This window comes from Rattus rattus, chromosome 7 (assembly GCF_011064425.1).
Source record: "Rattus rattus isolate New Zealand chromosome 7, Rrattus_CSIRO_v1, whole genome shotgun sequence".
NCBI classification, from domain to species: Eukaryota; Metazoa; Chordata; class Mammalia; order Rodentia; family Muridae; genus Rattus; species Rattus rattus.
In genome coordinates, this window is record NC_046160.1 from 18,044,435 (window position 1) to 18,070,864 (window position 26,430).

The 26,430-nt window shown below is 41.8% G+C and overlaps 1 protein-coding gene across 4 annotated transcripts in view; it reads right to left on the minus strand.

Annotated features, from left to right (window-relative positions):
- The window catches only part of Ltbp1 (latent transforming growth factor beta binding protein 1), a 205,497-nt gene that overhangs the window by 153,670 nt on the left and 25,397 nt on the right, over positions 1–26,430 (minus strand). For all 4 annotated transcript variants that reach the window (XM_032908911.1, XM_032908912.1, XM_032908910.1 and 1 more), the window contains exons 2-3: positions 8,713–8,937; positions 7,003–7,277 (exon numbers count right to left, since the gene is read on the minus strand). In XM_032908911.1, the coding sequence (XP_032764802.1) occupies positions 7,003–7,277; positions 8,713–8,937 (500 nt within the window). The remainder of the gene's footprint in view (positions 1–7,002; positions 7,278–8,712; positions 8,938–26,430) is intronic.

The window sequence follows — 26,430 nt, forward strand, 5'->3', positions numbered from 1 at the left end:
TTATCCGATCTGTTTTGGCGGTTTCTGGGTTCCATTTAGGGAAATAGCCAGTGTAGAAGTGTTGAGATAATCCAGCACACTGTTGGGACACAGCTAAGGTTTCAGTTTTAGCTCTAGCCTCACCCCATTAATCTACAGAGTAAGTCTAAAATATATAGAAACTAAAGAGCAACTTTCTAAGCAAAACTTAGTGTCTTAGCTCTGTTAACCGGGCAATAAATTATTTTCCCATTACTGAGAAACTACTTTGGAAGCCTGCAGCTCATCTCCCTGTTTTCTGCCTCCCTTTCTTCGTCCCTCTCTCCCTCTTTTTTTTTTACCTGACATGGGCTTTGCAGGCCTTACATCTACTTCCCCAGTCTTTCATTGGTCTCTGTTAGGCTTTTAAAGTAAAGCGTTCCTCAGAGTCTTGCATTCCTGGATACCTGCTGATGGGGCTGTCTGAAGGAGTTGTGGAACCTTTTGGCCTTGGAGCATAGTTAGCAAACTAGAGCACTAGTACGGACCTTGAAAGTTCCATCTCGGCCTGCCCCATACTCAAAGATGTGAGGATGCCCTGCCACGAATTCATGATCCCCAGGACTAAGGCAGTTCTAGCCACCATTCCTCCCCAACATTGAGGACTCTACTCCCTCAACATCAAACCTGAACCAAAATAAACTGTTCCACCATTCTACTGTTCCACCTTGGATTGTTGGGGGGGAATGGGGCGGGGGGGTTGTTAGGTATCCAGTCATAGCAGGAACAAATGTCTCGAATACAGAATCTATGCAAATAAAGCGAAGATGTTTTTCTTCACACACTTTCTAAATAGTACATTGAGCCAAGCAATTGTGATGCTTTCTACTTCCAGTGCAAGCTTTCTTGTTAATTTCTCAATAGTGTTTATTTTTCCTTAACACAAACGCAGAGTGGTCCTGCTTCCCTTTTACAACGCCATGAGTGCGCATATGTGTTTCAGTGCTGAGCTTTTTTTGACCTTGAGGGGAGGTGCACATATGTGTGTTTCAGCACTGAGTTTTTTTGGATTTTGGTTTTTTTTTTTTTTTTTTTTTTTTTTTTTTTTGGCCTTGATGGTAAGTGCGCATGTGTGTTTCAGCGCTGAGCTATTTGCCCTTGATGGTGTTGCACAAGAGACACCTATCTCCAATTAATGTTTTTTCTCCATTGGTTCTTTCTGTTTCCATTCTTCCTGCCCAGAAAGAACCACCAGCAGCAGCGTCTGGCACCTCTTAGAGACGACCAAATAGCTCTTGTGTCATTTAGACTCAATTTTGCCTCAGGACTTATTATTTATAAAATGGATAACAAACGAAAATAGATTTTTCTCAATGTATGTTTATATCATGTACTGTTCCTTCCTTTTCTTTCTAATCTCCAGTAAAATGCTTGCTAGATACCTTTAACATCAAATTTGTAGCTTATGATTTGTTTTAATCTTTATGGAAGTTTCTACAAGATCTGCGGTGTTAATCTCTGTAACCTTCCATGGCTGCAGTCTATGAAAGTGTGCTCGTGTGGTATTTTATTCTCTTTATCTATGTTGGAGAGCTATTAAAATGTTCTGTTTATATCTACTTTGGGTTTTCCAGTATTTCTGTACTTCCATAGCTAATCGGGATGTTTATGTGTGGAATTTTCTGCTCTTTCAGCATTTGCAATGTGAAGGTCTTGGGACATTTTGCTTTGCCTTCTTTGTGACACCTGTGTCTAATTACAGGCCGTGTTACTGCACTCAACAAAGAGACGGTGATCGCATGATTATGTAACCTGGCAATGACTAGGCCAGCATGGAAGCTGGACCCTGAACTCTATTGTTATGATTCTAAACACTTCACAATCAGGGCCTTTTCAAACTATCTGGCATTACTGGGTCACTGTAAAAGGCTTGTTTTCAAAAACTGGCCAATCAGTAAAACCCATTTAGAACAATTGCAATTGTAGACACCATGGAAGACCTCAATGTGGGTCACTATTAAGGGAACTGATTTGAAATAAAAGTCACCCTACACAATGAAAGGGAGGCATAGATTTAACATCTCCGCTCTGCAGTAATAGATCTAACGGGGACTTTCATAAAACTAGGCCTCTCTTTGTAGATGAAAACAGGGTGGTGGAATGTTCAAGTTTCAAGCTCATGAAAACAAGTTTTCCTGCAAAAAAAGTTAGTAATTGCAACCACTGGAGCTGTAACTCCAACTCACTCAGAGTGGGAACAATCTGGCAGTGCTTACCAATGTGTACGGAGTGCAGCAGTTTACTCCAAGTTACGTAGAAGCTTGAGTTAGTCAAGACTATGACTTGCCAATTGCTTCAAGAAGTCTTCCCTCAAAGTCACCTCATATCTTCTCTATTTCTACTCTTTAAATGATTCTTGGGATGCCTACTGATCCTAACATAAGCAAATATTTTAGACCATGAAAAATTAAATAACACTTTGTACAAAAGTTAAAATAAAGGCTCCTCCTCCATCTTGGCATGCTCTACAAAGGTGAAAGTCGCTACAGAAATTTCCAGTGTTATTTATTTCTCTCTCCTCTTTATCATAGCATCCAATGAAATGTCCTCCTCTGACATAAATATACTGCCCAGAGATCTAGTCACTGATCATGAAACGTCTCCAACAACAACCCTTACATTCCACGGATAAATCCCCAAGCTTTGACCCCTAGTCAAGAATACATCACTCCTGACACCAATCAAGGTTGGATTTATCCTTTAAAGTCCAGCCAGTTACCGTCCTTCAAGCCCCTCCTCCCATGGGGTAGCTACTGGATGACAAATGAGCATTGGCCAGGCTTCAAAGTGAAGGAGCTCAGAACAGGCCAATACTCTACACTCATTTTCTTCGCAATATTCTATAACCAAATCTTGATGATCTACCCCCCTACACTACATATCTTTATCTACAACCCTCCTTCTGTTGACCCTTGAGCATCTCACACTTGCTACAGGTCAACATCTTATGTCTGGAATCCTCATACCCAGCCCCAATCAAAAGATAAAACTGGCAAATACCATTTTCCAAAATTTTATTCAACGTATTAAAGCTACATTTCTTAAGCCCAGTCTAAAACAAAGTATTTTATTTGTATGTCTAGGGAAATTTAGTTAGTTCCCCTTTCTTCTCATAAAAAAAAAATTCCAAACATGCTAGGTCATTCCAAGACTTATATGATGGTAATCTGCAGTTGAATTCTCAGAGTCAACAGCTACTAACATCTCTCCACATCTGTGCATGGAGTACATTATGAGAGAAAATTATAGCTATTATGGTGCATCATTCTCAAAACTATTACCACTCAACTCACAAGAACAAGAACATATTCCTGCCATAAACCCAACACTATCATCACACCCAGATAATTAATAATTCCAAAGTAACATCTAATAGCCAGTTCAACGTTTCCATTTGTTTCTGAAACATTTTACATCTGCTTTTTCTTTGCAATCTGATTTAGGTTCAGCAAGTGGGTAAAGTCGCTCATAGCCAACCTTAACACCTAGGGCTCTACTCCTGAGGAAGAGAGAACTAACTCCTTCAGGTTGACATCTAACCTCCACACATGTGGTGGTATGAGTGTTCCCTGCTCTACCACTACACGCACGTAAAACATTTGAGAGAAAATTAATTTAACCCCCATCTACTCTATGTCTCCTGTGTCTCGTTCTAGAAAAATCATCCTTTGTTTGTATGGCATGATTATAAAAAGGCAATGCTGCCATACATTATGGATTTTTTTCTGTACCTATCTGATAATTTACCCTCAGTATTCCCTATCCTCTAGAGTTTAGCTGTGACGGTTCAATTAGGCTCAGGCTGGACATTTTTGGAACAACATCCCATGTAGTTGTGGCACCCTTAACAATGCTGAACTTGGTTCTTGGGAACCATAGGCCTTCAAGATATGTTGACCTTATTAGTCATTTATATTTCACTAAGCCTCAGTTCTAAGACCTTTAAAAGTATGCACACCAAAGTTTGCCAGGAATCCTAAGCCATTTGAGTCTCTGATCTCTTTAAATTCCCTCTACTCATCTAGCTCTTAAAATCTTGTTTTCCATCTGTTGAACCTCCTCCCGCTTTGCTCTGTAACTCTGGCTCCATAATACATTGCTCATTTTTCTTGACCAGTAAGATAGCTCTGAAATTTTACTCTAGGAAACTTCTATGGGCTTAATTACACTTTATGCATTTATTACCTAAATATTAGAACCTGCCACAGAAATATGGACTATTTCTGTCAAGATCATTTTAAGTGCTTATTTCTATCCATGTATGTTAAATCTTGATAACTTCAACTACTGAGCATTCCCAATAAGCAAGGTGAAAGTGATGTAGAGTTGGTTTTTCTCCCTGACCCTATTCCCTGTTCATTTAAAATCCACCGACACCTGTCTGTGTCTATGTTTCTTTCCAACATCTTGGCAGGACACATCTATACACTATTGATTATTTTCCACTAATTATATGGGTCATGTGAACTGCACTAGGTAATTAGGCAAACTTCACCTTCCGAGAGTATTTCTCACAAGCAGAAATACAAATACATGCTAGGAATGTCTGATGAAATAGGTCTTATTTTGAAGCTACGTGTCGGTGACTACACATGCAAAATGAATTAAGAATTGAGATCACTGTCTGGACCATGCAGCTGAAAGTCAGAACAGGATCCAGATAAGGCAAGAGTATTCCACTGGGCTTGAATTATTTAGGCAACTCTATCAATCACTCATTTCAGTTCAATTGAATAGTCCAGTTTAGGCTTATAAGTAATTTGTTTTCATCTTTTCTAGTTAGCATCATCTGTCCGAAATTATAGGAGAATAACAAGTTTGTTATGTTTCGTTTTAAAAGCCTTTTTATCATCTCTGTTCCAACTTGGAAACTGGGGAGAAAGGTACTGGGCACACAGTTTTAAAAGGATCTGCTTTTTCCTTTCTCCATGACCGACCTAAGCTGGAATGACTAAACAATGCAAATGGCAGCAAACCTGCCTTCTGTCTCCAAGCCTCATCTGGGGCAAAACTATGACGTGTATAAAGTTTACCTTCAGCCACAGTGCTCCTATCTATCCGTACTCATCACTTCAAAGATAAAATTAAATGATGATGTTTCTTCTCTCCATTTGCTAATATGAGGCTTTGCTCGGAGAAATGAAAAGATATTTCAATGCCCTGTTTGTGTCAGCTATGTTCTCACTGTGACAAGATGCCTGAGAAAAATAACTTCTGAGAGGAGAGACGCAGTTGGCTCATGGCCACAGAGGTTGCAGAATATGGTGGGCTGATTTCATGCTTCTGGACGTATGGTAAAAATAGACCTTACCACCTCGTGGTGGAAATGCACCCTTCCCAAACCAACCCGATGACCTACCTCTTCTAACCATGCACCACCTCCATAGTTCTACCAATCCCCGATCTCTAGTCAGATTTTGACCTATCCATGGATTAAACCTTTATTCCGGAGCCCTCAAAGACACACCTGCAATACTACCATAAGAATGTCCTATGTATCATCCAACTGAATGAAGGACAATCAGGATTAGCTGCAAAGCAGTAAACAATCAGATGTCCATGGATGGATAAATGTTCCATTCGGAAGACTGAGGGTCTCTCCCTGCTTTTGAGATGCTACATGGCATGAACATAAGCACCTCTTCTTACACTGCTCATATCTAAGCCTAAACTGGACTATTCGGTTCTCCCTACCTTTAAAAGTTTGACTCAATCAGTACCCTCCCTCTACCCTGATGTTTGCATCCTTCTGTGACATTTACAAAGTGTGGCTCACATGAAGTATCCTGTTTAATCTTAACGTAACTCACAAGCACTATACTCTTGCCTCCAATTTGCAGATAAGGAAGTTGGTCGTCTGCCACCCAATGCTGGGCCCCTGGCTCTAAACAAGATCTGTTAATTGACCATGGTGTCTTTCCATTCTGCAAGCTGCGACTCCATTCAGACCCACAAGCTAGCGTTCAGTTCTTCTAGAAGGATGACGACAATCCTACAACAACTCGGTATCTAAAAGGGTTTGAGGGTAGTGACTGGTTCTGCGGCATTTCTCCTTCTCCTCCTTAGGTTACCACCTCCCACACATTAATTTTTTGAATGAAGAACACATCTTCCTTACACTATTTTGGAGGGTATTTAAACCATAACCGAAAGACAAACAGAGGATTTCAGGACAAAGTGCATCATCATCACACAGCCCAAAGAAACAGCTCCAAGTGGTTGGGGAACAGAAACCAAAGACCCATGATTTCAGAGCGGGCGAGGAGGCACACAAAAGTGACTGGATGGAGGAATGGGAAGGAAGAAAATAATATAATTACATTTTAATTAAAAGTCATTTTAAATAAAAAATAATAATAAGGTCACCTTCACTATGCAGATTCAATGGAGAATTTGAAAGGGAATGATCTTTCTCTTGCATCATGATATAAGCTAAATTTATGGTAAGTCCAATGACATTTAAAATTCACATTAAATAATTTCTTTATTGCCACCTTAATTAAAACTTATAAGAAAGCAAAAGCTGATATTAATTATTGTTACATAGGAGATTGAAACTATATTTACTAACATCTAAATTATCAAAAACACTATACACATATATAAAAGTATTTTCAAACATCTTTGTATAATGTATCTCCCGCACCACATCTCATACTTAGAATGTTTTACACACAGATGATCACAACATATATATGTAGATACGTATGTATGTATGTATGTATGTATGTATGTATGTATGTTGTGATCATCTTGGATCTCCTCAGTTCTGTCATTCCTGCATAAGACCCTGCATAAGACTAGCATAGATGAAAAGCGAATGAGTAAGGAGGGCCGTGTTCCAATAAAACTTTATTTGTAAATTCACCATAGCTTGCCAGTCTCTTGTATAGAGATTTCTTTGTACTACCAGGTCTGAGTTCTTGATAAGATGATGTCCCATCTATAAAACATTACCAAGACGGCCTGGACCACACTGCTCACCTGTGACCCAATGGTTTCCTGGAAGCATCGTCCAAGTTGTGTCTTAGCAGCCACGGGATACACATGCGGAATGACCTGCTGGTGGGAGTACGTGGAATGGCCTGTCCGGGTCTTCTGGACGGGCAGCCCTTGGTAAGAGACTGGGGACTGGCCCGGTTGCACCTCTTTCACCTTCTGGCCCACTGGGCCATCGATTCTGGAAACCTGGTGTATCTGCACAGAAGCCTCAGGAGGATGCTTCACATGGATATTGACTATGTTGGGGGGAAATTTCACTACAAAGATCAGGAGGACAATGTGTTAACCATGAATAATTAATGGGAAAGTCGGGGCTCTTAATACATGAAATGTATTTTATACAAACACACCTACCAACAGACTCCACACAGGATAACATACACAGGGGATCTTTTTGTGACACAGACATCAGAATTCTTGAGAATTTTGTACTCAACATGACAAATTTATGCAGTTAAAAAAAAATCAAACTGTGGACTGAGAAGGTGGTTTAGCTGGTAAAGGTGTCTGTCATGAAGTTTCATGACTTCAGTTTGGTCCCCAGGACACACATGGGTAGGAGAGAAATGACTTCATAATTGTCCTCTGACCTCCATACATGCACTATGGTACACATACAAGTGCAACCACACACACACACACACACACACACACACACACACACACCCCACCACCACCACCACCACCAACAACAACAACAACAACACAAATGATTATATAATAAAAATTCTAAGTAAAACTACAATATGCAAACATTAAAGTATCTTCAGGTGATATATTCAAAACCAAGAATATTATTTTAACTAGGATCACAAAATTATAAAATCATGATGCTCTTACCATAGGTGAGCCCACCTTACTACATGATAAATGGTTCTAAGAATTAGTTATTTTTGTATATTTCATAAATTTCTTCTATAGAAACTTATATTGCATAATTTTAGGACTTAATTTTTTTCCATTAAAAGTAGAGATCCATCTTCACAAAGCATGCTTCTTTTATCTATTTTACGTATCTCATATAGATACAGCCTTGAACACTTGCTGGTGACACATTAATGTGTGTTTTTTATATGTGTAATAAGACTACCTTTCTGCCCCTTTCAAAGAAAACTTCAGGCAAAAAAAAAAATCATCTTTTGACACAAACATTCAGGGTTTAAGGAGTAAGATCCAGTAACACTTCACTGACCCCCTTTTAAAGTCGTATATTTCTAAGGATGCCAGATTTGAAAGACTGAATTAGTCACAGGACGTTTGCGCTCCAAGTGACCTACTTTGCCTTCCCCTACAGATGGACAGACTGAAGCCCAGTGAAGCTAAGTGATTGCTGAAGACTCAAATCAAGTATCTGTCAACTACAGGATTCATTATCAGGTATGGTGTGGCCCATGGTTTATGGCTGCTGTCGGAGCCTGACCCTGACCTTGATCCTTTTTTCTGTTTCTGACCTGGCACATCCACCACTCCCAGAGTGGTGCTAGGAGCCCCAGGGAAGCAGGCACTTCGTGTGGCTCTCTTATTTTCCAGATGCCGGGTCACTGTGGCCTAGACAGCCCTGCAGCCACATAGGTGGGCCCACCTCCCATCTCTGTGGCCGTTTTTCAGGTCACAGATCCACAGACTCCCTTCTCTTTCAAACCCAGTCCTGGTTACCTCAGAGACTTCTCTGTGGATAATGAGCAAGCTTACCTTTGACCCCTTGCTGGTTGGTCATGGTTAGAGGCAAGGTATGTGTGGAATGGATGACGTGACTCCCCAGTGCCTTGCCTGGCTGCTGGGCGTGCTGGTAGAGTTTAGGCATGCTGGCACCAAGGACAGGGATCTGGCAGAGCTTTCCTGTGAAATTTGGAGGGCACTGACATTTGTCCCTTGAACTGCACTGGCCACCATTCATACACGGAAGATGGCAAATTACTGAAAAGGAAAAAGAGACAATGTGGAGAGCTGGTTAGTCTCCCAGAGGTTAAGTAACAATCAGCAGGCACCCTTCCACCACACCCAAACACACATCCTATCACAGACACTCTGCTTCTTGCATGAGCAAAAAAAAATCCCCTCGGCTTCATTTCTTTCTGGCTTTTTTATTCTTTAAACGGTGTCCTTCATGACTACATTTGCCGGAATTTTTTCTTCACTTCTCCAAATAACTATAGGATACTTTAGGATGGGACACACTTTCCTATTCCTCTACCAAACCCCATCTTCCTAAGGCCGCTAATGGTCTCTCTGTCACTAAGCCTGACAGGCAGACATTCCCATCCCCTTGGTTACTGTGACACCTTGCTCATCTAACCAATTCCCTTCTCCTTCCCTAGTCCATCTGCACATTCCTTGCAGAAGCTTTCCTTTGATTGTCCTTCAAACACTCCTGCATACTGTGATCTGGTTCTAAAATCTTCTTGACCAGCTCCACACACTTTGCTATGACTTCATCGTGTCCTCAAGCACGGGATTCCTGCTAAAGCTTAATGCTGAACTTCAAACTGTCTACAACTGTGAATCTCCACGTACACATCCCATGCACACCTGCCCACCTCCCAAACTCAAACCATCTACGGTTGTGATCATCTCCCTTCTAACAGCCCCAGACCCGTGGCCTTTAGCAAAATATGGCGGTATCTCCCTCACCTCACTATTTCAACATCCATTCTAGAATTCCTTTCTTTCAATTATCCAGTTCCCCGTTGCCTCTGCAACCTTATCATTTTAGAGCTCATACGATCTCTTACAGTGCAGCCAACTGAACTTTATTCACAACTGCACACTTGTGATGGCGTCATCTGCCTGGAATACCTCCCAATCAGTTCCCTTCAGCAGACAGACTTTCTGCTTGTCTTTTAGACTCTATACCACCCTTTCCTCTCTGACCATTCAGTGTCGCCTCGCCTCTGCTTCCTCCGAAGTACAGTCACTACCCCTCTGGTCACTTCTTGGTGACATGACAGTTGTCTGACTACGTCTTTATATACCTCCCTCACTAGCATTCTGTGAGGTCAGAGAACCAGTCCTGTTTAATTTTACCCCTCCCACAGAGCTCAGAATAGAGCAGAATCAGGTCTGAAAACATAAAGAAAAAGGTAAACATAAACACAAAGAAAGCATAGTAGATAAAGTTCTGTGCCTGCCATTTCGTTAAATACTTTCCCAAGGTGTAAAGAAGGGTTAGATAGCCTTTACCCTTCGAGAGCTTCACAGCCAGCCAGTGACATTAAATGATGCAGTATAACTAAAACCACAAAGAAGCAATGACTATCAAATATGAATCAAATCCTTTGGAACTTCAGGGAAAAAAACTGAAAAAGACAAAAAAACTTCTCAAAAGACAGAACTGAGGCAAAATCTTTAGGACTGGGCAAAACTGAGAATGCAGACAGTACACTCGAGAGAGACCATCTGTGTGAAGGAAGAGGTGGCTCGCATGGGAGAGAGTGAGTCAAGGTATCTTGTTAAACCCAGGCTTTTTAAGGAACAGAAGGGATCAGGCAATAAGCTGGAACGTGAAGGCTTACATCAGACCAAGGGGTTATTAAAGACACGGTATGGGGTTTGGATTTTACTCTGTAATGGACAAGTTATCCTGAGGCTTGAAGGAGAGGATTAGCAAGGTTGCTAGCAGGTTCCAGGAAGGTTACTTTGCTGATGCACTCGGGATTAGTTGGACAGAGAAGCGACAATTGCTGGGAGGCAGCGTGTACAAACTGTCAGAATAACTGAGGAGCAAGTTGAAAGCAGGGCTCAGGGCGATGGCAGCGAGCATCAAAAAGGAGTATGAGGTAACATACCGTGCAGAGAGGATCAGCAGGATGTGTACGTAACAGAGGAGGTGAAGGAGGAGAGAAAGCTGGAAACGACTACCCAGCCACAGTCCAGAAACTGTGTTCTAGCCCTGTGTTTCAGATCGAGCCAAACAACCGGGGTCTGGAGAACCCCTGTGCCTCCACTGGCATCACATCTACTCTGAGAAGGCTCGGGTAAAAGAGCTAATGACTCCATCAAAGCCAGTCACCTTGCAAATCCCAGTCCAATTCTAACTCTAATTCCAAAGCCAAGGTTTGGCTCTGCTGAGGAGCTCAATGGACTGGGTAACAGTAAAAAGACTCAGTCCCATCAGTATGCTGATGTGTAATGCAAATGTCCTACGAATAATTCATCACTGGAACACAGGCACTAGTTCCTTGCAACTTGCAGGAATCGTATTGACCACAGCACCTTCCACCACTACCTCAGGTGTAAACTCTGATGGTGTCTCCATCCACCAACCACTTCAGTAACGGCAGGTAGGTATCACAACCAGTTAGCCACACCACTAATCCCACCACTCCTTTCAAGTTCTGCTGACCAGTGGGTACCACTCATCATCTCTTAGCTGCAGCACAGACACCAAGGCATGTAGTTCTGCTGCCTCCTAAGTAACGGAATGTCTAACCAATGTAGATAGATAATCTAAAGATGGCGCAAACAGCAAGGAAGCAACAGTAGCCCTCGGGAGAACTGCATAGTGCACATGCCAAACACAGTCCTGCTTTGAATTTGCTTCCAAATGTACAGTTCCTCATGCTGTGGGGACTCCCAACCATAAAATTATTTTCGTTGCTACTTCCTAACTGTAATTTTGCTACTGTTCTGAATCATAATGTAAATATATGATATGTAGGATACCTGTACTTCAGCAACCGCTTTGAAAGAGTTGGTTGATCCTCCAAAGCAGTCAAGAGAGACGAATGGTTTAGAGGACAGACTAGAGATTCTATGTCATAAGTTACACCGTGAGAGAGAAAAATAAAACATGCTCACACTACACGGTTCTTGACTGGTTTTCAATCAGAGAAATAAAACATTTAAATTCTTCGTGTTTCCAACATTTTGAACTATAGACTAGTTTATTGAGAGAGAGAGAGAGAGAGAGAGAGAGAGAGAGAGAGAGAAACAAAACCAAATGAACACTAGCCTTAGTGTTTTGTTTTTGTTGCTTTTATTTACTTAAGCCCTCCCCTTTGACGTTTTGACAAAAACATTTCAAAGCTGTGCAGCTTGGGATTTTCCATCTACTTAGCTGCAAAGTAAAGGCAGGTGTGGTGCATACCTTTAACCCCAGCACTTAGTGGGCAGAGGCAGGTGGAGTTCAAGATCAGCCTGGTCTACATCGCAAGTTCTAGCCCATCTAAAGGCTACATAGTGAGCCCCTTCGTAAGTAAGTTAGTAAGTAAGAAAGTAATATTGTTAGAAGATGTAAAGTAAGAATAACTGATAATCTATCTATACTGCCATAAATTCATAGAAATAACCATCTTTTTAAAAAAAATTAGCCAGTTGACTTTTACTAGATCTTTCTAGTAATGCTATTAGACTCTGAAGCCTGACATGGGCTTCGATCCTCTAAGTCCTTTTGCAACAGAGATGACTTCCCTACAATTGTCCTATGTCTGTGCTAGTCTAAGAGAATAGAACAGTCATCCATGAACCTCAATGACCTTTGTCCCGGGTCATTGGGGAAATGGCTCCTGCCTGGCTTGTTTTAATCACTGAAAGGTCACTATTTATAATCACTCAGGAATGAGGAACAAGATATCTATTCTCTTGTTTCATTGCTTTCTAAAGTCTCAGTGACAGCATGGAAAGCCCCTTCAGCAACTCCAGATTGAGCTGTTTGCAATCCTGTCACACTGACATCACCTTCTATATATTACTAAAACCAAGGTACAGACCATAGGATTTAGCTACGAATAGTTTTTCTGTTTCAACGTTCATATCATTCTCTAAGCATCACTGCGAGATCTGTTATCTATATCACCAGTGTTCTAGAAAGCCTCCTCAGGACACAGAGAGAAACAGGAATGAGTTATCCTGCAGGTTAGCTTGAGAAGCCTGTGGTATGCTGGTATGCTGGTATGCTGGCTGTAACTCTGGTTACGGCCCATATATTTTGGAAAATCTAACTAGGAGGTATAACATAGAACACTGCCTTGAGGGGTGCCATAACCTTGTCGGAGTGATATTTTGCTGGTCACTGCCGTACGTAATTCACCACATTGCATCATACAGTCACCAGAGAACTTTTGCAATAACAGGAGGTGTGTGGACCATCATCCTGTTATTCCAGAAAGTGTAACTTCATGACAACGTCTCAAAGTATCTCATGATGCTACTATAAAAGGCCAAAAGGAGCCAAAGGATCCTGCTTGGAAGAACAAGTCAGAGGTTTTAAACATATCAAGTGTTTCAGATGCATTCCATCAGTCACTGTGCCCTGGAAAACAAGTCGCGGTACTCAGAAACTTGGGAGGACAGAATTTTCACATTCTACATTGCAAATTGGAACCTGATTTAAATAATAATTACTAAGGGTTTGGGTTCAAATATGAAGGAGGCATGTTCTAAAACTCAGGGCCATAATAATAGGCTCTCTCTTTCCAGTTATCCCAGTTGACTATAAAAATGCTTTAGCTGTTCATTCCTAAAAGGTGCTCTCACAGTATTCTGAGCCACCCTGCAGCCAATTCTGAAAACTAGGCCTGCCCGGGACTTTCTGAGGCAGCAGAAAATTTCTTATGGTGCCAAAGGTGGGACAGAGAAAACCCTCTGTCTGAGGAAGGCCTACGCCTACCGAGCACAGACCATGTACACGCACAGCACTGGGGAAGACCTACTTCAACTACTTCAGCTTCCCCACTGATCTCTGATTGGAAGAATAACGTTCTCTTGGAGGACCTCAGCTTCTTTCTCCATATCCTCTCTAGATGCCCCAAAGGCAGCAACATTTTTAGAAAGCAAATGTTTTATCACCTGATTTCTTCTCTGTTTTAGTCAAAAAGTGGATTGATACTGTAGCTATGTAGAGACTTTAGATAATAACTATGTTATATAAGGATTATCAACCCAGTTATGGATGTAGCTCCATGGAAGAACACGTGAGTAGCATTGGCAATGCCCTGAATTACCTTCCCAACACTACAAACGCACACAATCAATCTCTCTCTCTCTCTCTCTCCCTCCCTCTCTCTCTCTCTCTCTCTCTCTCTCTCTCTCTCTCTCTCTCTCTCTTTCTCTCTCTCTCCCTTTTCTTTTTTGGGCTACCTACGGATCCTGAGAAACTAAACAAGACACCAATGTGTTTCCTAAGAAACTAAACAAGACACCAATGTGTTTCCCATTTAAGTTAGTACGCTTCATGGTCAGAAGAACTAATGGAGCTGAGAGCCGAGGGCATGCCTTGATGGTTGCCTTCATCTGAATTCAGAACAGAGGCCCCGAGGAGGCCTCCTCCTATAAATGATCAAGGACAGTAGTGTGCAACTGGGTTCTCCTTCTTGGACATAGAGCCACAGTTTGCTTGAAAATTGCCTACTCGGAGCTCTTAATTATCTGCCTGCTTCTACTGACTAAGACACTCCATCTAAAGAGGATAGGAGAGGGGGTGATCTGGCCCAGCCTGTCCAAGGAGGTGAAAGGAAAGCTAAATTTAAAAAAAAAAGAATCCAGTATCATGAAAAGTCCCTCACAGAGTGTTTACAGGCCAATAGCATGAGCTGAAGTCTTGTGGTGGGAGCTCTTAGAAAAGCCCTGAGCCCGGGGGGAGGTAGAAAAAGAAGAAATGCCAAAGTCTGCTGAAGAGAGAGACAAGGGCTATGTTTCCACTTCTGTCATCAAGGATGTGAGGCAAACTGTACAAGCCGAAGCAAAGTACACTATAAATTAAAACTGAGCACCAGAGGAAAGAGAGCCATAGGAGACCAAACCAAGGAAAATCACGGAACAAGATTAAGTAAGCTAGAGGAGGCTGGGGGTCCTGTGCCCAGATCCCATGCACAATGGGGGTTGGCCTTGAGCCCCTGAGCCTCATTATATATATATATATATATATATATATATATATATATATATATATATATATAGTGTGTGTGTGTGTGTGTGTGTGTGTGTGTACAGATCCCATGTATATAGTGGCCAGAGGATATCCTTAAGTGTTATTAATTCTTGGCCATCATCCACTTTATTTTATTTTATTTTTTATTTTATTTTCTTATAGTCTTTCACTGGTCTGGAACTCACTCATCAAGTAGGCTAATCTGGTTGGCTGAAAAGACACAGGGAACAGCCCATGTCTGCCTCTTTGATGCTGGAGTTACAAGGGCACACTCCCACCCCACTTTTTTTTACATGGTTTGGGGATCAAACTTAAGTCCTTGTGCTTACATGACAAGTACTTTTCTGACTTGCCATCTCCCCAGCTCCTTTCCTTAAACGTTTAAATGAATACTTCGGGCAGGAGAGTTAAGTTAAATTTCCGGAAATTTAAAGCCCATCAACCATATCATCATTCTAAAGGCAGGGGGACAGGTTCACTACATGAAATAGGATGTTAATATATTCCATAGGACATGATAAAGGGAGAAGACAGTTCCAAAGAGATTCTCAGACAAAGGAAAACACAGCAATGGATGTCAAGCCTGTACCACACGCACCTTCCTTTTGTAGAGCGCACAAGCATTTACTACACACCAGATGTGAAAATACAGACATAATTTCATTGTTTAGAGATTTAAAAAACTGTTTTGCACTTTACAAGGACTAAGGAACTTCACAGATATTTATTGTAATCAGTTGGCTTAAAACTCTAGGCAGAGAGGTAACTTTTTACAGCAAGTAAAATCATACTGGAGGCTCGAGTCATGCTGTTCTACCTGCAAAATTGTGGGAGGAAGAGATCAGCAACAGAAGGTTCTTCTAAAGATGCACTTGCAGCACCTCCACCCACAGCATCCCACCCACAGCACCCACCCACAGCACCCACCCACAGCACCCAGAGCCATATAAGTGATACAGCTTTAAAGATGGTTTTACATCATTGGTGCAGTCCACAGAGCACATTTTTTATTTATCCGCTTTCACACCTCAGGTGGCCACTTTCATTCCCTCTCCACCAATCAGATACCCAGACGGAGAGGACCCTGCACCCAGGGTAAGGTGAATATGGACTTTAAGAAGAACAAAATATCAATGAGTACAAACAAGAATTCCATCAATACTGCTCGTTTTTCATGCTGGTGGGCATTAGGCAAGGCTTCTTCTGTGCTGCGTTCTGTTTCTAGTCAGGAGACAGGAAGTGCCATCCTACACACCAAAGCTTCCAGCTTGGGAAGGGACCATCCATCACCTCAACTTTATTTATGATTCTCTCTTCATTTATCATCAACCTCGCCAGCACTGCAAGATCTCTCCCTTCGTCTGAGTTTATGTTTTGCATACCCTGAGGAACTCGGTGATGAATCTGAGTCTCCAATTCTACCTCACGGTCTTCATTCCAGATAGTGCCACGGTGGCGGCGCCTACTACGTTCCAAATCTCAAGTCTTTTTTTTTTCAAATCCTTATTTGTAGTCATACTGGCAAACTGTATAAGACGGTAAGCACCGTGGATCCCAGATACCCTAGGCTAGGGACATCCCTTGTCAACAGTCTTAACAGACCAAGGCAAATGATCTCTCCTCAAGGATTGTCATGTCTCCATCTGCAAAATGGGATGCTAGGTGGTGTGATGTCACAGTCGTCCTCATTCTTGAAATTCTGGTTCTCAGAACTCCAACCAGATCAGTAAAGGAAGCAAGATACAAATGTCTCCATCTCATCGAATCTGACACGGGGACACTGTACATCCTTCTAAATGCTATCCCTTTACAAGGGGCTGAATCTCATCTGTTAAGTGGTGAATGCTGACTGGAGCCCACGTTTCACTCCTTGGAGGAAGGACGTGTGTATGTCAAACTGAAAAAAACAAGGACAACCTGCCCCCTAATGAGCGAGAGATTTCAGAAAGGCAATCTTGGACCTTGCCTTTGCAGGCCAACTTAGCAGGGTAAGGCTGTACCTATCCAAAGGGGTATGTTGCCATTCCGTCACAGCAGCCTGGCATTTTCTGTAAGATATTTGCAAACAGCTTTCTCAGAAACCCAGGAACACCACTCAGCCAAGGATATCTACAGTAATATTAAGGAGAAGCTTCAACCCTTTTAAAATCTGTTTGCCACTGTGATCTCCAAACAAATGAAGTTTGCAGATCTTTGCAAATAAAGAGCTCATACTCCCACTAAGCGCATTATTAATATCTTCTTGAGATTTATTATTCCTGAGACTCAGGAAAGCAGTTGAGATGAACCTAGATTTAGAATATTTAAATACTTTCAGAGTCAAAAATCTCAACAAACATACCTAATTTAATGGCCCAGCATTGCAATAAAACCCTTTGATATCATCGTCAAGGCAAATCCCTGTAGATCTTAAATTTGGGGATACATATGGACCCAGAAAACAAAAACATTCATCAGAGAAGAGAGGAAGATGTTAAATCATAAAAGACCCTGGAGGCAGCTGCAGCTGTGGGTGAGGTGTCTAATATCATTTCTGCATCATTTATCAACCTGCCTCCTACTCTGAGTATGTGGTCCCCGTTTCCCACAGTGTCACTTGAACGTGCAGGGGAGACGTCACAATGCTTCCATCACATTCTTCCATACTTCCTGGCACATAGGAACCAAGAAAATACTGATTGGCAAACGCTGCCTAGCAAATACCGATAAGCATTCTCATTAAGACTCTCTTGGGGTGCTAAGTGAAAAAAATGCATTTTGTATGTAGCTGTGCCTCTTAATGGTCCTCTCTTACTAGCTGCTATGTCTGGAGGTTTGTTCTCTCCAAAACTCATACCAAAATTTAATCTCCCAAGTGATGTTAGAGGTGTTTAGAGATGGATCCTTGAGAGATGTTGGGCAGTTTCTACAGGATAAAAGGGTCCCTCCACAGGGAAGGCGGGGGGCTCTTGCAATTTGGGATGGAAAACAAAATATCGCTGGATACATCTCAGAATCCTCTTCCCGGCTTCACAGGAGTTAACAGTAACTGGGGAAGGGATTCTGACCGGTGGAGCTGCATGGACAGCATTTCTGGCCTGGTGAGCTGCCTCTGAACTGTGCAGAAGGCCAAGGCTGCTGCTTTTAGGAGTTGTCACCCAGGCTGGGGTCTTTAGTGATGTGGTTACTTTTCTTGAGTCACCCCTGCTCCTTAAGTAACCCCTAATACTCATGTCAGTGATCTGAACTAAAACTCATTGGTTCACCAAGTTGGACTTTGGTGTAATTGCTCTTTTGGTCTGCCATGGGTTCCCTCTGGGGGATGCATAGTTACGTCGATTCATAGGTGAGTGTGTCCATACGTGCATGCATGAGTGTTTTTTCCCAGGAAAAATCTGTCACGCAATAGGAGACAACTAAGGTTAGAGGACATCAGGAGGATATGAGAGTCAGGACTCTTTTAGTGGCTTTATAAAAAGAGAAAGAGAGTTCTAAGTTAGCAAGCTCTGTGCTGCCTCAGGACCACAGCAAGTCGCCACAAGAAAGAAAGCCCTCACCAGAAGCCAACCAGAGCAATGTCATGCTCTTCGCCTTCCAAAACCAAGAACTAAACAAATCTATTTTCTTTTTAAACTACCCCAAGTACAATATTCAGTTACAGCACCAGAAAATGCACTGAGGTATCCGCACGCACTAGGAAGAACAAACACTTTTTCAAGTGAGCCCTTATAGTGCCTGGTTTCCACAGAAGCACAATAATGAGAGTCAAGAACAACGTAGCAAGGAATGAATCCCTTGCTGTGAAGTAGGCAGGCACCATTGCCATGGCTACAGAAGGCACCTTTGTGTATTATTGGTCCCTTGCCGTCCCCTTGAGTTCTGCTGAAGTGAGACAGGAAAGCAAGAAACCCCACAAGGTTTTTCACTTAATGAATGTTTATTGTCTGTCTACCATGAGTCAAATAGTGTTCTAACACTTGGCAAAGTCAGCAGACAGAAATAGACAAAGCTCTCAGCCCTCTGGCACTTAGTGTCTTCCATCTTCGAGATATTCTAAGGAGCTGCGCTGCTCTGGGGCCCCAAAGTCAAAAAGCCAGACAGGGATGAAGAACAACTTTCGCCAAATACTCACCCCTGGCACTTCATGGAGCATGAGAGACTCAAGAGGGACACACGCAGTGTTCTGGGGAAGGACTTCTTTGGGGGAAACATTGGACCTGGGAAAGTCTAAGCAGAAGATCTGGGTGGATGCCTGTGTGAATATGGTTCACCAGCACTCACTAGAAGATGAGGAACAGCCATTAGGGACCTCAGAATAACGTTCAGGCTGTGTAGAGGGGCTGAAGCTAAGGAAGAGCTAAGGCATAATTTGTTTGGACAATTTTCACTATAGCATCCATAACTCACAACCTAGTATTACTTAGGGAGATGTGCAAGTGAGGGCAATAATGCACAGAGTGTGTGTTTGCATCACTACATATTCATCACTAGATATACATACATCACTACATATACATACTATATATTCTTTATACTGGTCATTGTTACATATTTCTACACATTCTTGAGAATCTGTATTTTAGCAGCTATATAAGAGTCCAAAATATAGATTATATAACTGTTCCTTTATTACTTGTTTAGTATACATGCTTTTTCTTTTTAACTATTACAGAGAAAGTTTCAGGGAGCATCCTCAAGAATATCTTATTCTTAGGAATTATAACTTTGTGCACTCAAATAATGTTTGTGAGTTGCCTAGTATACCCTAGGTGACACAGGGAACAAGCAAACACTCAGGACTCTGTTAGAGTAATATAACTGCCTCAGCACTGGAGAGAACACAGAGTACACACATGAACCTGGAACCAGACCTCTTCCCAGAGGTTGAATCCTCAATAATGACCGAATCTTAGCATGTAGTTTAACACTTGTCTGTCCCATGTATTCACCTCTAAAGCAATAATAGTCATATGCAGTTCATATAGTTGTCACACAGCTTGAATGGATTTATGCCTATTGAAAGCATGTAAAACTCAGCCCACCAGACAGTCCACCAAGATAAGCCATTATCATTGACTTCATGGCTATCATGGAAGGTGCAGTGGAAATACAGGGAATGGGGAAACCAAGGCAGCACACTGGCAAGGAAAGAATATACAGAACCTATGACTAGCTGAAGCACATAACATATAGCCCACAGTTCCATCTACCAGCCTTTTGGGAATCTACTGTAGGGCTATGAAATTGTTGAGGAATCAGTTGGTGAGCTCCACAAAGGGGGTGCCAGCAGCATCAACAGCAGTGCATTTCCAAATAGAATTCACATTTAGCTCAGAGGACAAGAAATATTGAGACATTTCTCACTACATGCCAGAAATGGCTTTGACCTCTCCACCCACCTGCTTCTGCCTCCTGAGTACTAGGACCACAGGTGAACTCTCAGGAAAGCTAAGCCTCATCCACTCTGCTTGGCATGGTTGTCCTCTCTGAGATTATCTCCACAATGGTTTGCATGGATAGAAGTACTTCAGATTTTATTTATTCTATTGATAAAAATATCCTTCTCAGTCTAGTTCATTTTGGTGTACTTTGGCACACAATTTTACTTTATTTGTTGTTTTTACACAAATAACTGTATATGTGCTTTTTTCTACATCTTATTGTTTAATCCTTAAAAACCTATCACTCCTCCACTCCTCTAAGCACCTGAGATGTTATCTATTTCATCCTAACACTAATTTTTCATCTTTCTTGTTTAATTTATTTAACTTATTCCATCTAAAGGCTTTATCCTGCATACAAATATGGATTATAACTATTTTTTGCTGTGAACCATTCTCTAACTATCAATATATTGGTTATTAAATAAAACTTCCTCTCTCATGTTTTAAAGATAAGGGTTTTGGATAGAAAGCTTCCAAGGACAGATGAAAACATAACAGAGTAGAAAAGAGAAAACTTGGCAGCTCCAGGTGAAGTCAGGAATGGGTGACCAGAGGGAAAAAAATGCAGAATTAAAAAAAAAAAATCACAGAGACCTACTCAGACGAACACAAGAGCAGAGCAGCATTCCCCAAGGGACATGAAAGGAGAAACACACTGGGTCGTAAAACGAAATGGGGTCTATAAAATTCACTCCGAAAGCCAAAAGGAATAAATTCTGGGTGGACAATGTTTGGGAACCACTATTATAAACAAAACTCGGCATGGCTGTCTGCAGCTCTCTCTTCCCACCCTGCATGGCCTGTTACTTTCCCAGACCCCCACTTCACCGTCTGCCACACTGGAGACATTTTCCTCCTCCGCCCTTTCTTTCCACAGCTTTGATTATACCATACAGACCAAGGGCTAGCTAGAGGCTGTCTACACTTTTCAGAAACAAAATGGGCTGAAAAATCAAATGAGAAGTCTTTTTTTTTTTGTTATTATTTAGATATTGGCTATAACTTCAATTAGTAATGAACAGTTTTAGAGCTAGAGGGATGGCTCAGTGGTTAAGAGCCCAGGCTGCTCTTCCAGAGGATCTGGATTTGATTCCCAACACCAATATGGTAGCTCACAACCATCTGTAACTCCAGTTCCTAGGGATCCAGCTCCCTCGTCTGGCCTCTGAGGGTACTGTATGCCTATGGTGCACAGACATACATGCAGGCAAAAAGCCTACATATATAAAATAGTAAAACTTAAATAAATAACATGGTATGTCTTCACAAAAGAAATTCAAGTCGCAGGTAAAAAGAAGGGCTGTTCATAAATGTAAAACATTAACAATTTTCAGGACTACATCATCGGTTGCATTTTCCTCAGTCTGTTGGATTGAAAGAACATTAAAATCCTGGTTGTTTATTGTCCTGGTTTCATTTCACTGCTCCCTTGAAGTGAGAAGGGATGTCTTTGGCTTATAATTCCAAGTCAAATCCCTCAGTGCCGGGAAGTCAAGGGAGCAATATCCACAGTCAAACACGGAGATGAACAAATGAACGCAGGCTACTGTCCAGTTAATCTTTTCTACTCTTACACGGTCCAGAACCCCAATCCAGAAAATGGTGCCACCCACAGTGGGCCAGACCTTCCCTTATCAATCAATACTATCTAAACAGTCCCCATATTGCCAACGGGATCTAGATAATCTGTCATCAAGAAGGTCTTCTCCAGTGACACCAGACTGTGTCAATTTCACAGTTAAAACTTAGCATCCTCTTTCCTGGCACCCGTCTATGTAGTAACTAAGCACAAAGATTGATGAAAACGTCCAGCCGGCTGAAAGAGGATCTAGAGACATAGCCAACTCATGACAGTGAAGGAGTTCCCAAATGGTTCCTAATCAGCTCAGTCCTGAGATACAGGCGTCTGTATGAAACACCACCAAACACACCCATTTCCTTGTTTATTTCACATTCTCTTCAACCACCAGCAGAAGAGCTGCCCCCACCCCTGCCTCATGGCAGAAGTGCCCATCCTAATCAAGTTCTTCCTGCCCCATTTTGTCTCCTGCTGTTCCTACCATGTTCTGTTTAATCCTAGTCATCCTACACTTTTCTCCTGAGCCACACACATAGCGTGCTAGACAAGCTCTTTCCTCTTGCTCTTTAACCTAATCCTCTACATCAGCATCCTCAATAAAGCATCGTCTTTTTTGGTCTTTTTTGACTGTCAGGGCAGAGCTGGCATTTACCACAGTTCCAGAGCAACATTGCAGAGTTGTCTGCAATTCCCAGAGTCCACAGTCTAACTGTCTAAGGAGATGTCATTCTCCCCCAAATGATCCTGATGCCAAGAGCATAAGAGACGGTCTCTGGGACTAGACACTTGCTGGGGCTTATCGCTAGAGGTAGCAAAATGCTTCGTACGTGGTAGCTGTCTCACAAGTGGATAAATGAGTGGTTTTCTATACATGCTTTTTTTCATCGGAAAACCTTCTGAATGGAAAACTGCAGATGCTATCATTTACGAAGGCCTCCACTTTGTCTTTCGCAGCCCTGAATCAGCAGCTTACTTGTATTAGTGGTTCACTTTTACTGAGTTTTCCCAAGTCATTCGCCTTACTTTTAATAAGAACTTTCTCTCTCTCTCTCTCTCTCTCTCTCTCTCTCTCTCTCTCTCTCTCTCTCTTTGAACAAACGTTGGTCAGTTTAGTTAACATTTAATTTGGTTGTGCAATTTTAAGTCAGTAGCAAAAAGCTACTTAAAAGCTTGTTAAAAGCCTCAGATTTTAAAGGCAGCGTATGTGAACTTGGGAGCCCTGTTAGCTAGGAGTGATACTCAGTCTGCATATTTTTAATGGAGTGGCAGGCTTTGGCTAGTTTGGAAAGTTAGTTATGTGGTGGTAGTTTTAAATCTTCTGCTGTGCACTGCTTAAAAATCACGCCACAGAATCTTCCAGAGTCAAATGTGAAATATCCAAAGGCCAAGTGGTTTATACCTGTCTGATGAAATGAACCCAGAGGTCTGCTTCCATTCAGCTGTACAAGTCAAGTTCAGGGCTTCACAGATCTCTCCTGAGCTTGGAACATTCCACTAAGTCAAGTCAATATGCATCAAGACTGACTTCCAGAGGATGATCCCTTCTAATCCTCAGTATTGGCGGGAAAGTGTGTTTCCAATTAACTCTCCGGCAATGCAGCTCAGACTAGACCAACTGACTTCTGCCTTCCCTGTGTAGATTCGAATACTCAGGCACCACAATGAAACAATCACCAGACGGCAAGATTTTGCACAGGATAACAATCAGAAACACAGAAGGGAAGTCAATTAAAACTACTATCATTAATCAGGACTAGAAAATTTTCCAAATACTTTGGCAACATTCCTAAATAAACACATAAAAAAGAATTGTCAGAGAAACTACTTGGGTGTATGAGGGAAAATTCCAGAACCCTCCTCTAATATTACTTTTGTTTCATTCTCCTTTCCTTTTATGGCTAAATTCTGAAGTTACATCAACTATATAAGGATATTTTTAGAATTAAAATGTACATACAATTCATATAAATTAAAAAAAAAAAACTTACCAAGTTGGCAACTTGAAGTTAAAATTTATAACTAATAATTTTACTTCAGTAGAATTATAGAAGATCTGACCCAAATATGAAAAAATCAAAACTCATACTCCTGTCTACTTTTAGAGTCTCCTGTGGCAGAGGTAATCCCTAAACTGAATTAGTAGGTAAGAAAACAAAGTAAGAAAGACGGCCCAGGTTACACAATTTCCTTTTCCAAGGCTCAATTCAAAGCAAGAAGTTTAGGAAGTCTACTTCACCCTTTTGTCTTTTCTTGAGACAGGTTCCAAAGCATCCAAGGCTCGACTTGGACCTCACTGTACAGCCACGAATAACCTTGAGCTCATTCAGATTCTCCCGAGTCCAGCTTCTGAGTGTTACAATTCATAGGTAACTTGTTTTATGTGGTACTAGGGATTGAACTGAGCCTTCTGGGCCGAAACTCTTTTACTGGTTCAATTTCACATCCTAGCACTTCCCTGCATGGGGCTAATATACGTGAACAGAACTTTCACATGACTCCTGTTTTCTGGTCCATTACTTTCATCAAGAAGGATATCCCAGCTGCTTAAAAATATGAATAGCCAACATCTCCAGCATAATAAAATCACCCTTACTTTTCTTTTTTTTTAACTGTACAATTTAAAAGTAGGTTAGAAAAGTCTGTTCCAGAAGCCGAGAGGTATCAGCTCTAGCCGTAGGTCGAGCTCAGTGGCCTTGAGCTGTCTCAATGGGTTCTCTGGAATTTAGGTTCTGGTTGGTAAAATGATAGACTTGAGACGCATGACTTCCTTCCCAGTGTTAAAATTTTACATCATATTTTTAAAAAACACTCCTTATGAACTATAAACCTTAGGGTTCTTCCCTGTCTCAGTGCCAGACATCAACATGACCAACTGCTGTTCTCTTCAGTGTCTTGCCTTAGTTCTGCCCCATCACTCTAATGCCTTTGTTCAACTATACTGCCCTGGCCTCTGTGGACACAACAGCTTCCTAGGAAAATGCCCTACCACTTTCCTTACCCCAACAGAATTCCAATTCTTACCCCAAATAGATTCCAATGAAATCTCTCCACACCGTTCCCAACCTAGACTTAATGGCATGTACATTCAAAATACATTCACCTACCCACATTTTCTATGGCTCTCACCTAAAAGAGAGAAACAAATCTTGTCTTCTCAATAGCTTTGGGATCAGAGCTTATGCCTTGGGAGGTCTGTAGTAAGAATGAAGGACTCCATTCATAGAACAATGTGTTTTTCACCCAGTGTCACCTTCCTGACAAGACCCCTTCAACTACCTCCCAGCCAGTTCTCTCCATTTGGACCTGTCCCAGACCATAAGTCTGAAGTTCTTAGGATTCTGCACTCTTGGTCAAGAGTCTACACCAGTGATTTTCAACCTGTGAGCCGTGACCCCTTTGAGGGGTTCACATATCAGATATCTACATTATGATTCATAACAGTGGCACAATTACAGTTATGAGGTAGCAACAAAAATAATTTTATGGTTGGGGGTCACTACAGCATGAGGTCATTAACTAAATGAGGTCACAGCATCAGGAAGGTTGAGAACCACTGGTCTATGCCAATGTCCTTGCAAGCTTCCTGACTAATTTCTTTAAAAAAAAACTCTCCTTCCCAGTCCCAGTTCTGCCCCACCTCTCACATTCTACGACCCCCCCCCCTTTAAGAACGGTCTTCTGCTCAGTGAGGGCTTTCATGTACCTCCAGGCACACTCACAAGTCTGTAACAAAAGGACTAAGCTGAAATCGTATGCATAACTCAAGGATGCCCACAGTTCATCAGCACAGAGTAACTAATCCACAAGGGACATCTTATGGAACATCAACATGCGGCAGGGGAGGGCAAAGAAATGTCAATGGTTTGAGAAGCAGTGGTGTCAACTTTGCAGCCCTGCCACAGAGGTTAGGAGACCCAAAGATAAACACTCTTGAGGTTTCCATGAGGACCAGGAAGGAGTACTGTTGACAACATAGATTCTTATGTTATTTTTATCCCAACCAACACCAAACTAAGAAGACTATCAGTGCAGTAAGTGGCAGTTTCAGACAGCATTCTTGTGGCCTTTGGGGTAGCTTCTGATACATTGCCATGTGTGTAACAATTTTCCCTGAAGTCTTTATTCCCAAGTCTCAAGTCTGTGTCTTCACACCTACGACTGCACCCAGATTACTTTAAGAGCATCTGTATTCTCTGCATCCTGTTCATGTACTGACACGGTTATATCCAACATAAAATCCCTTGACACTTCCTATTCCTTAGGTCCAGTGGAGCGTTCACTCAACTCTCCATATTAGCCACGGGGCCAATGACAGTAGCTCCTGATGGAAGGTGGCAGATCTCGTCTGAACCCCTCATACAACATTTAATTACTGGCTGGCATTGCTCATTCCCATTTTCAAAAGGAATAAAGGAAATAGCAAGGTAATTAGATTAACCCCATTCTTGAATATAACGCTTCTCTCACCAATGGGAGGAGAATGGCTATGATATGGAAGAAACCCAGGGCTTATCCATAATCTTTATGAGTGGTTTGTGATG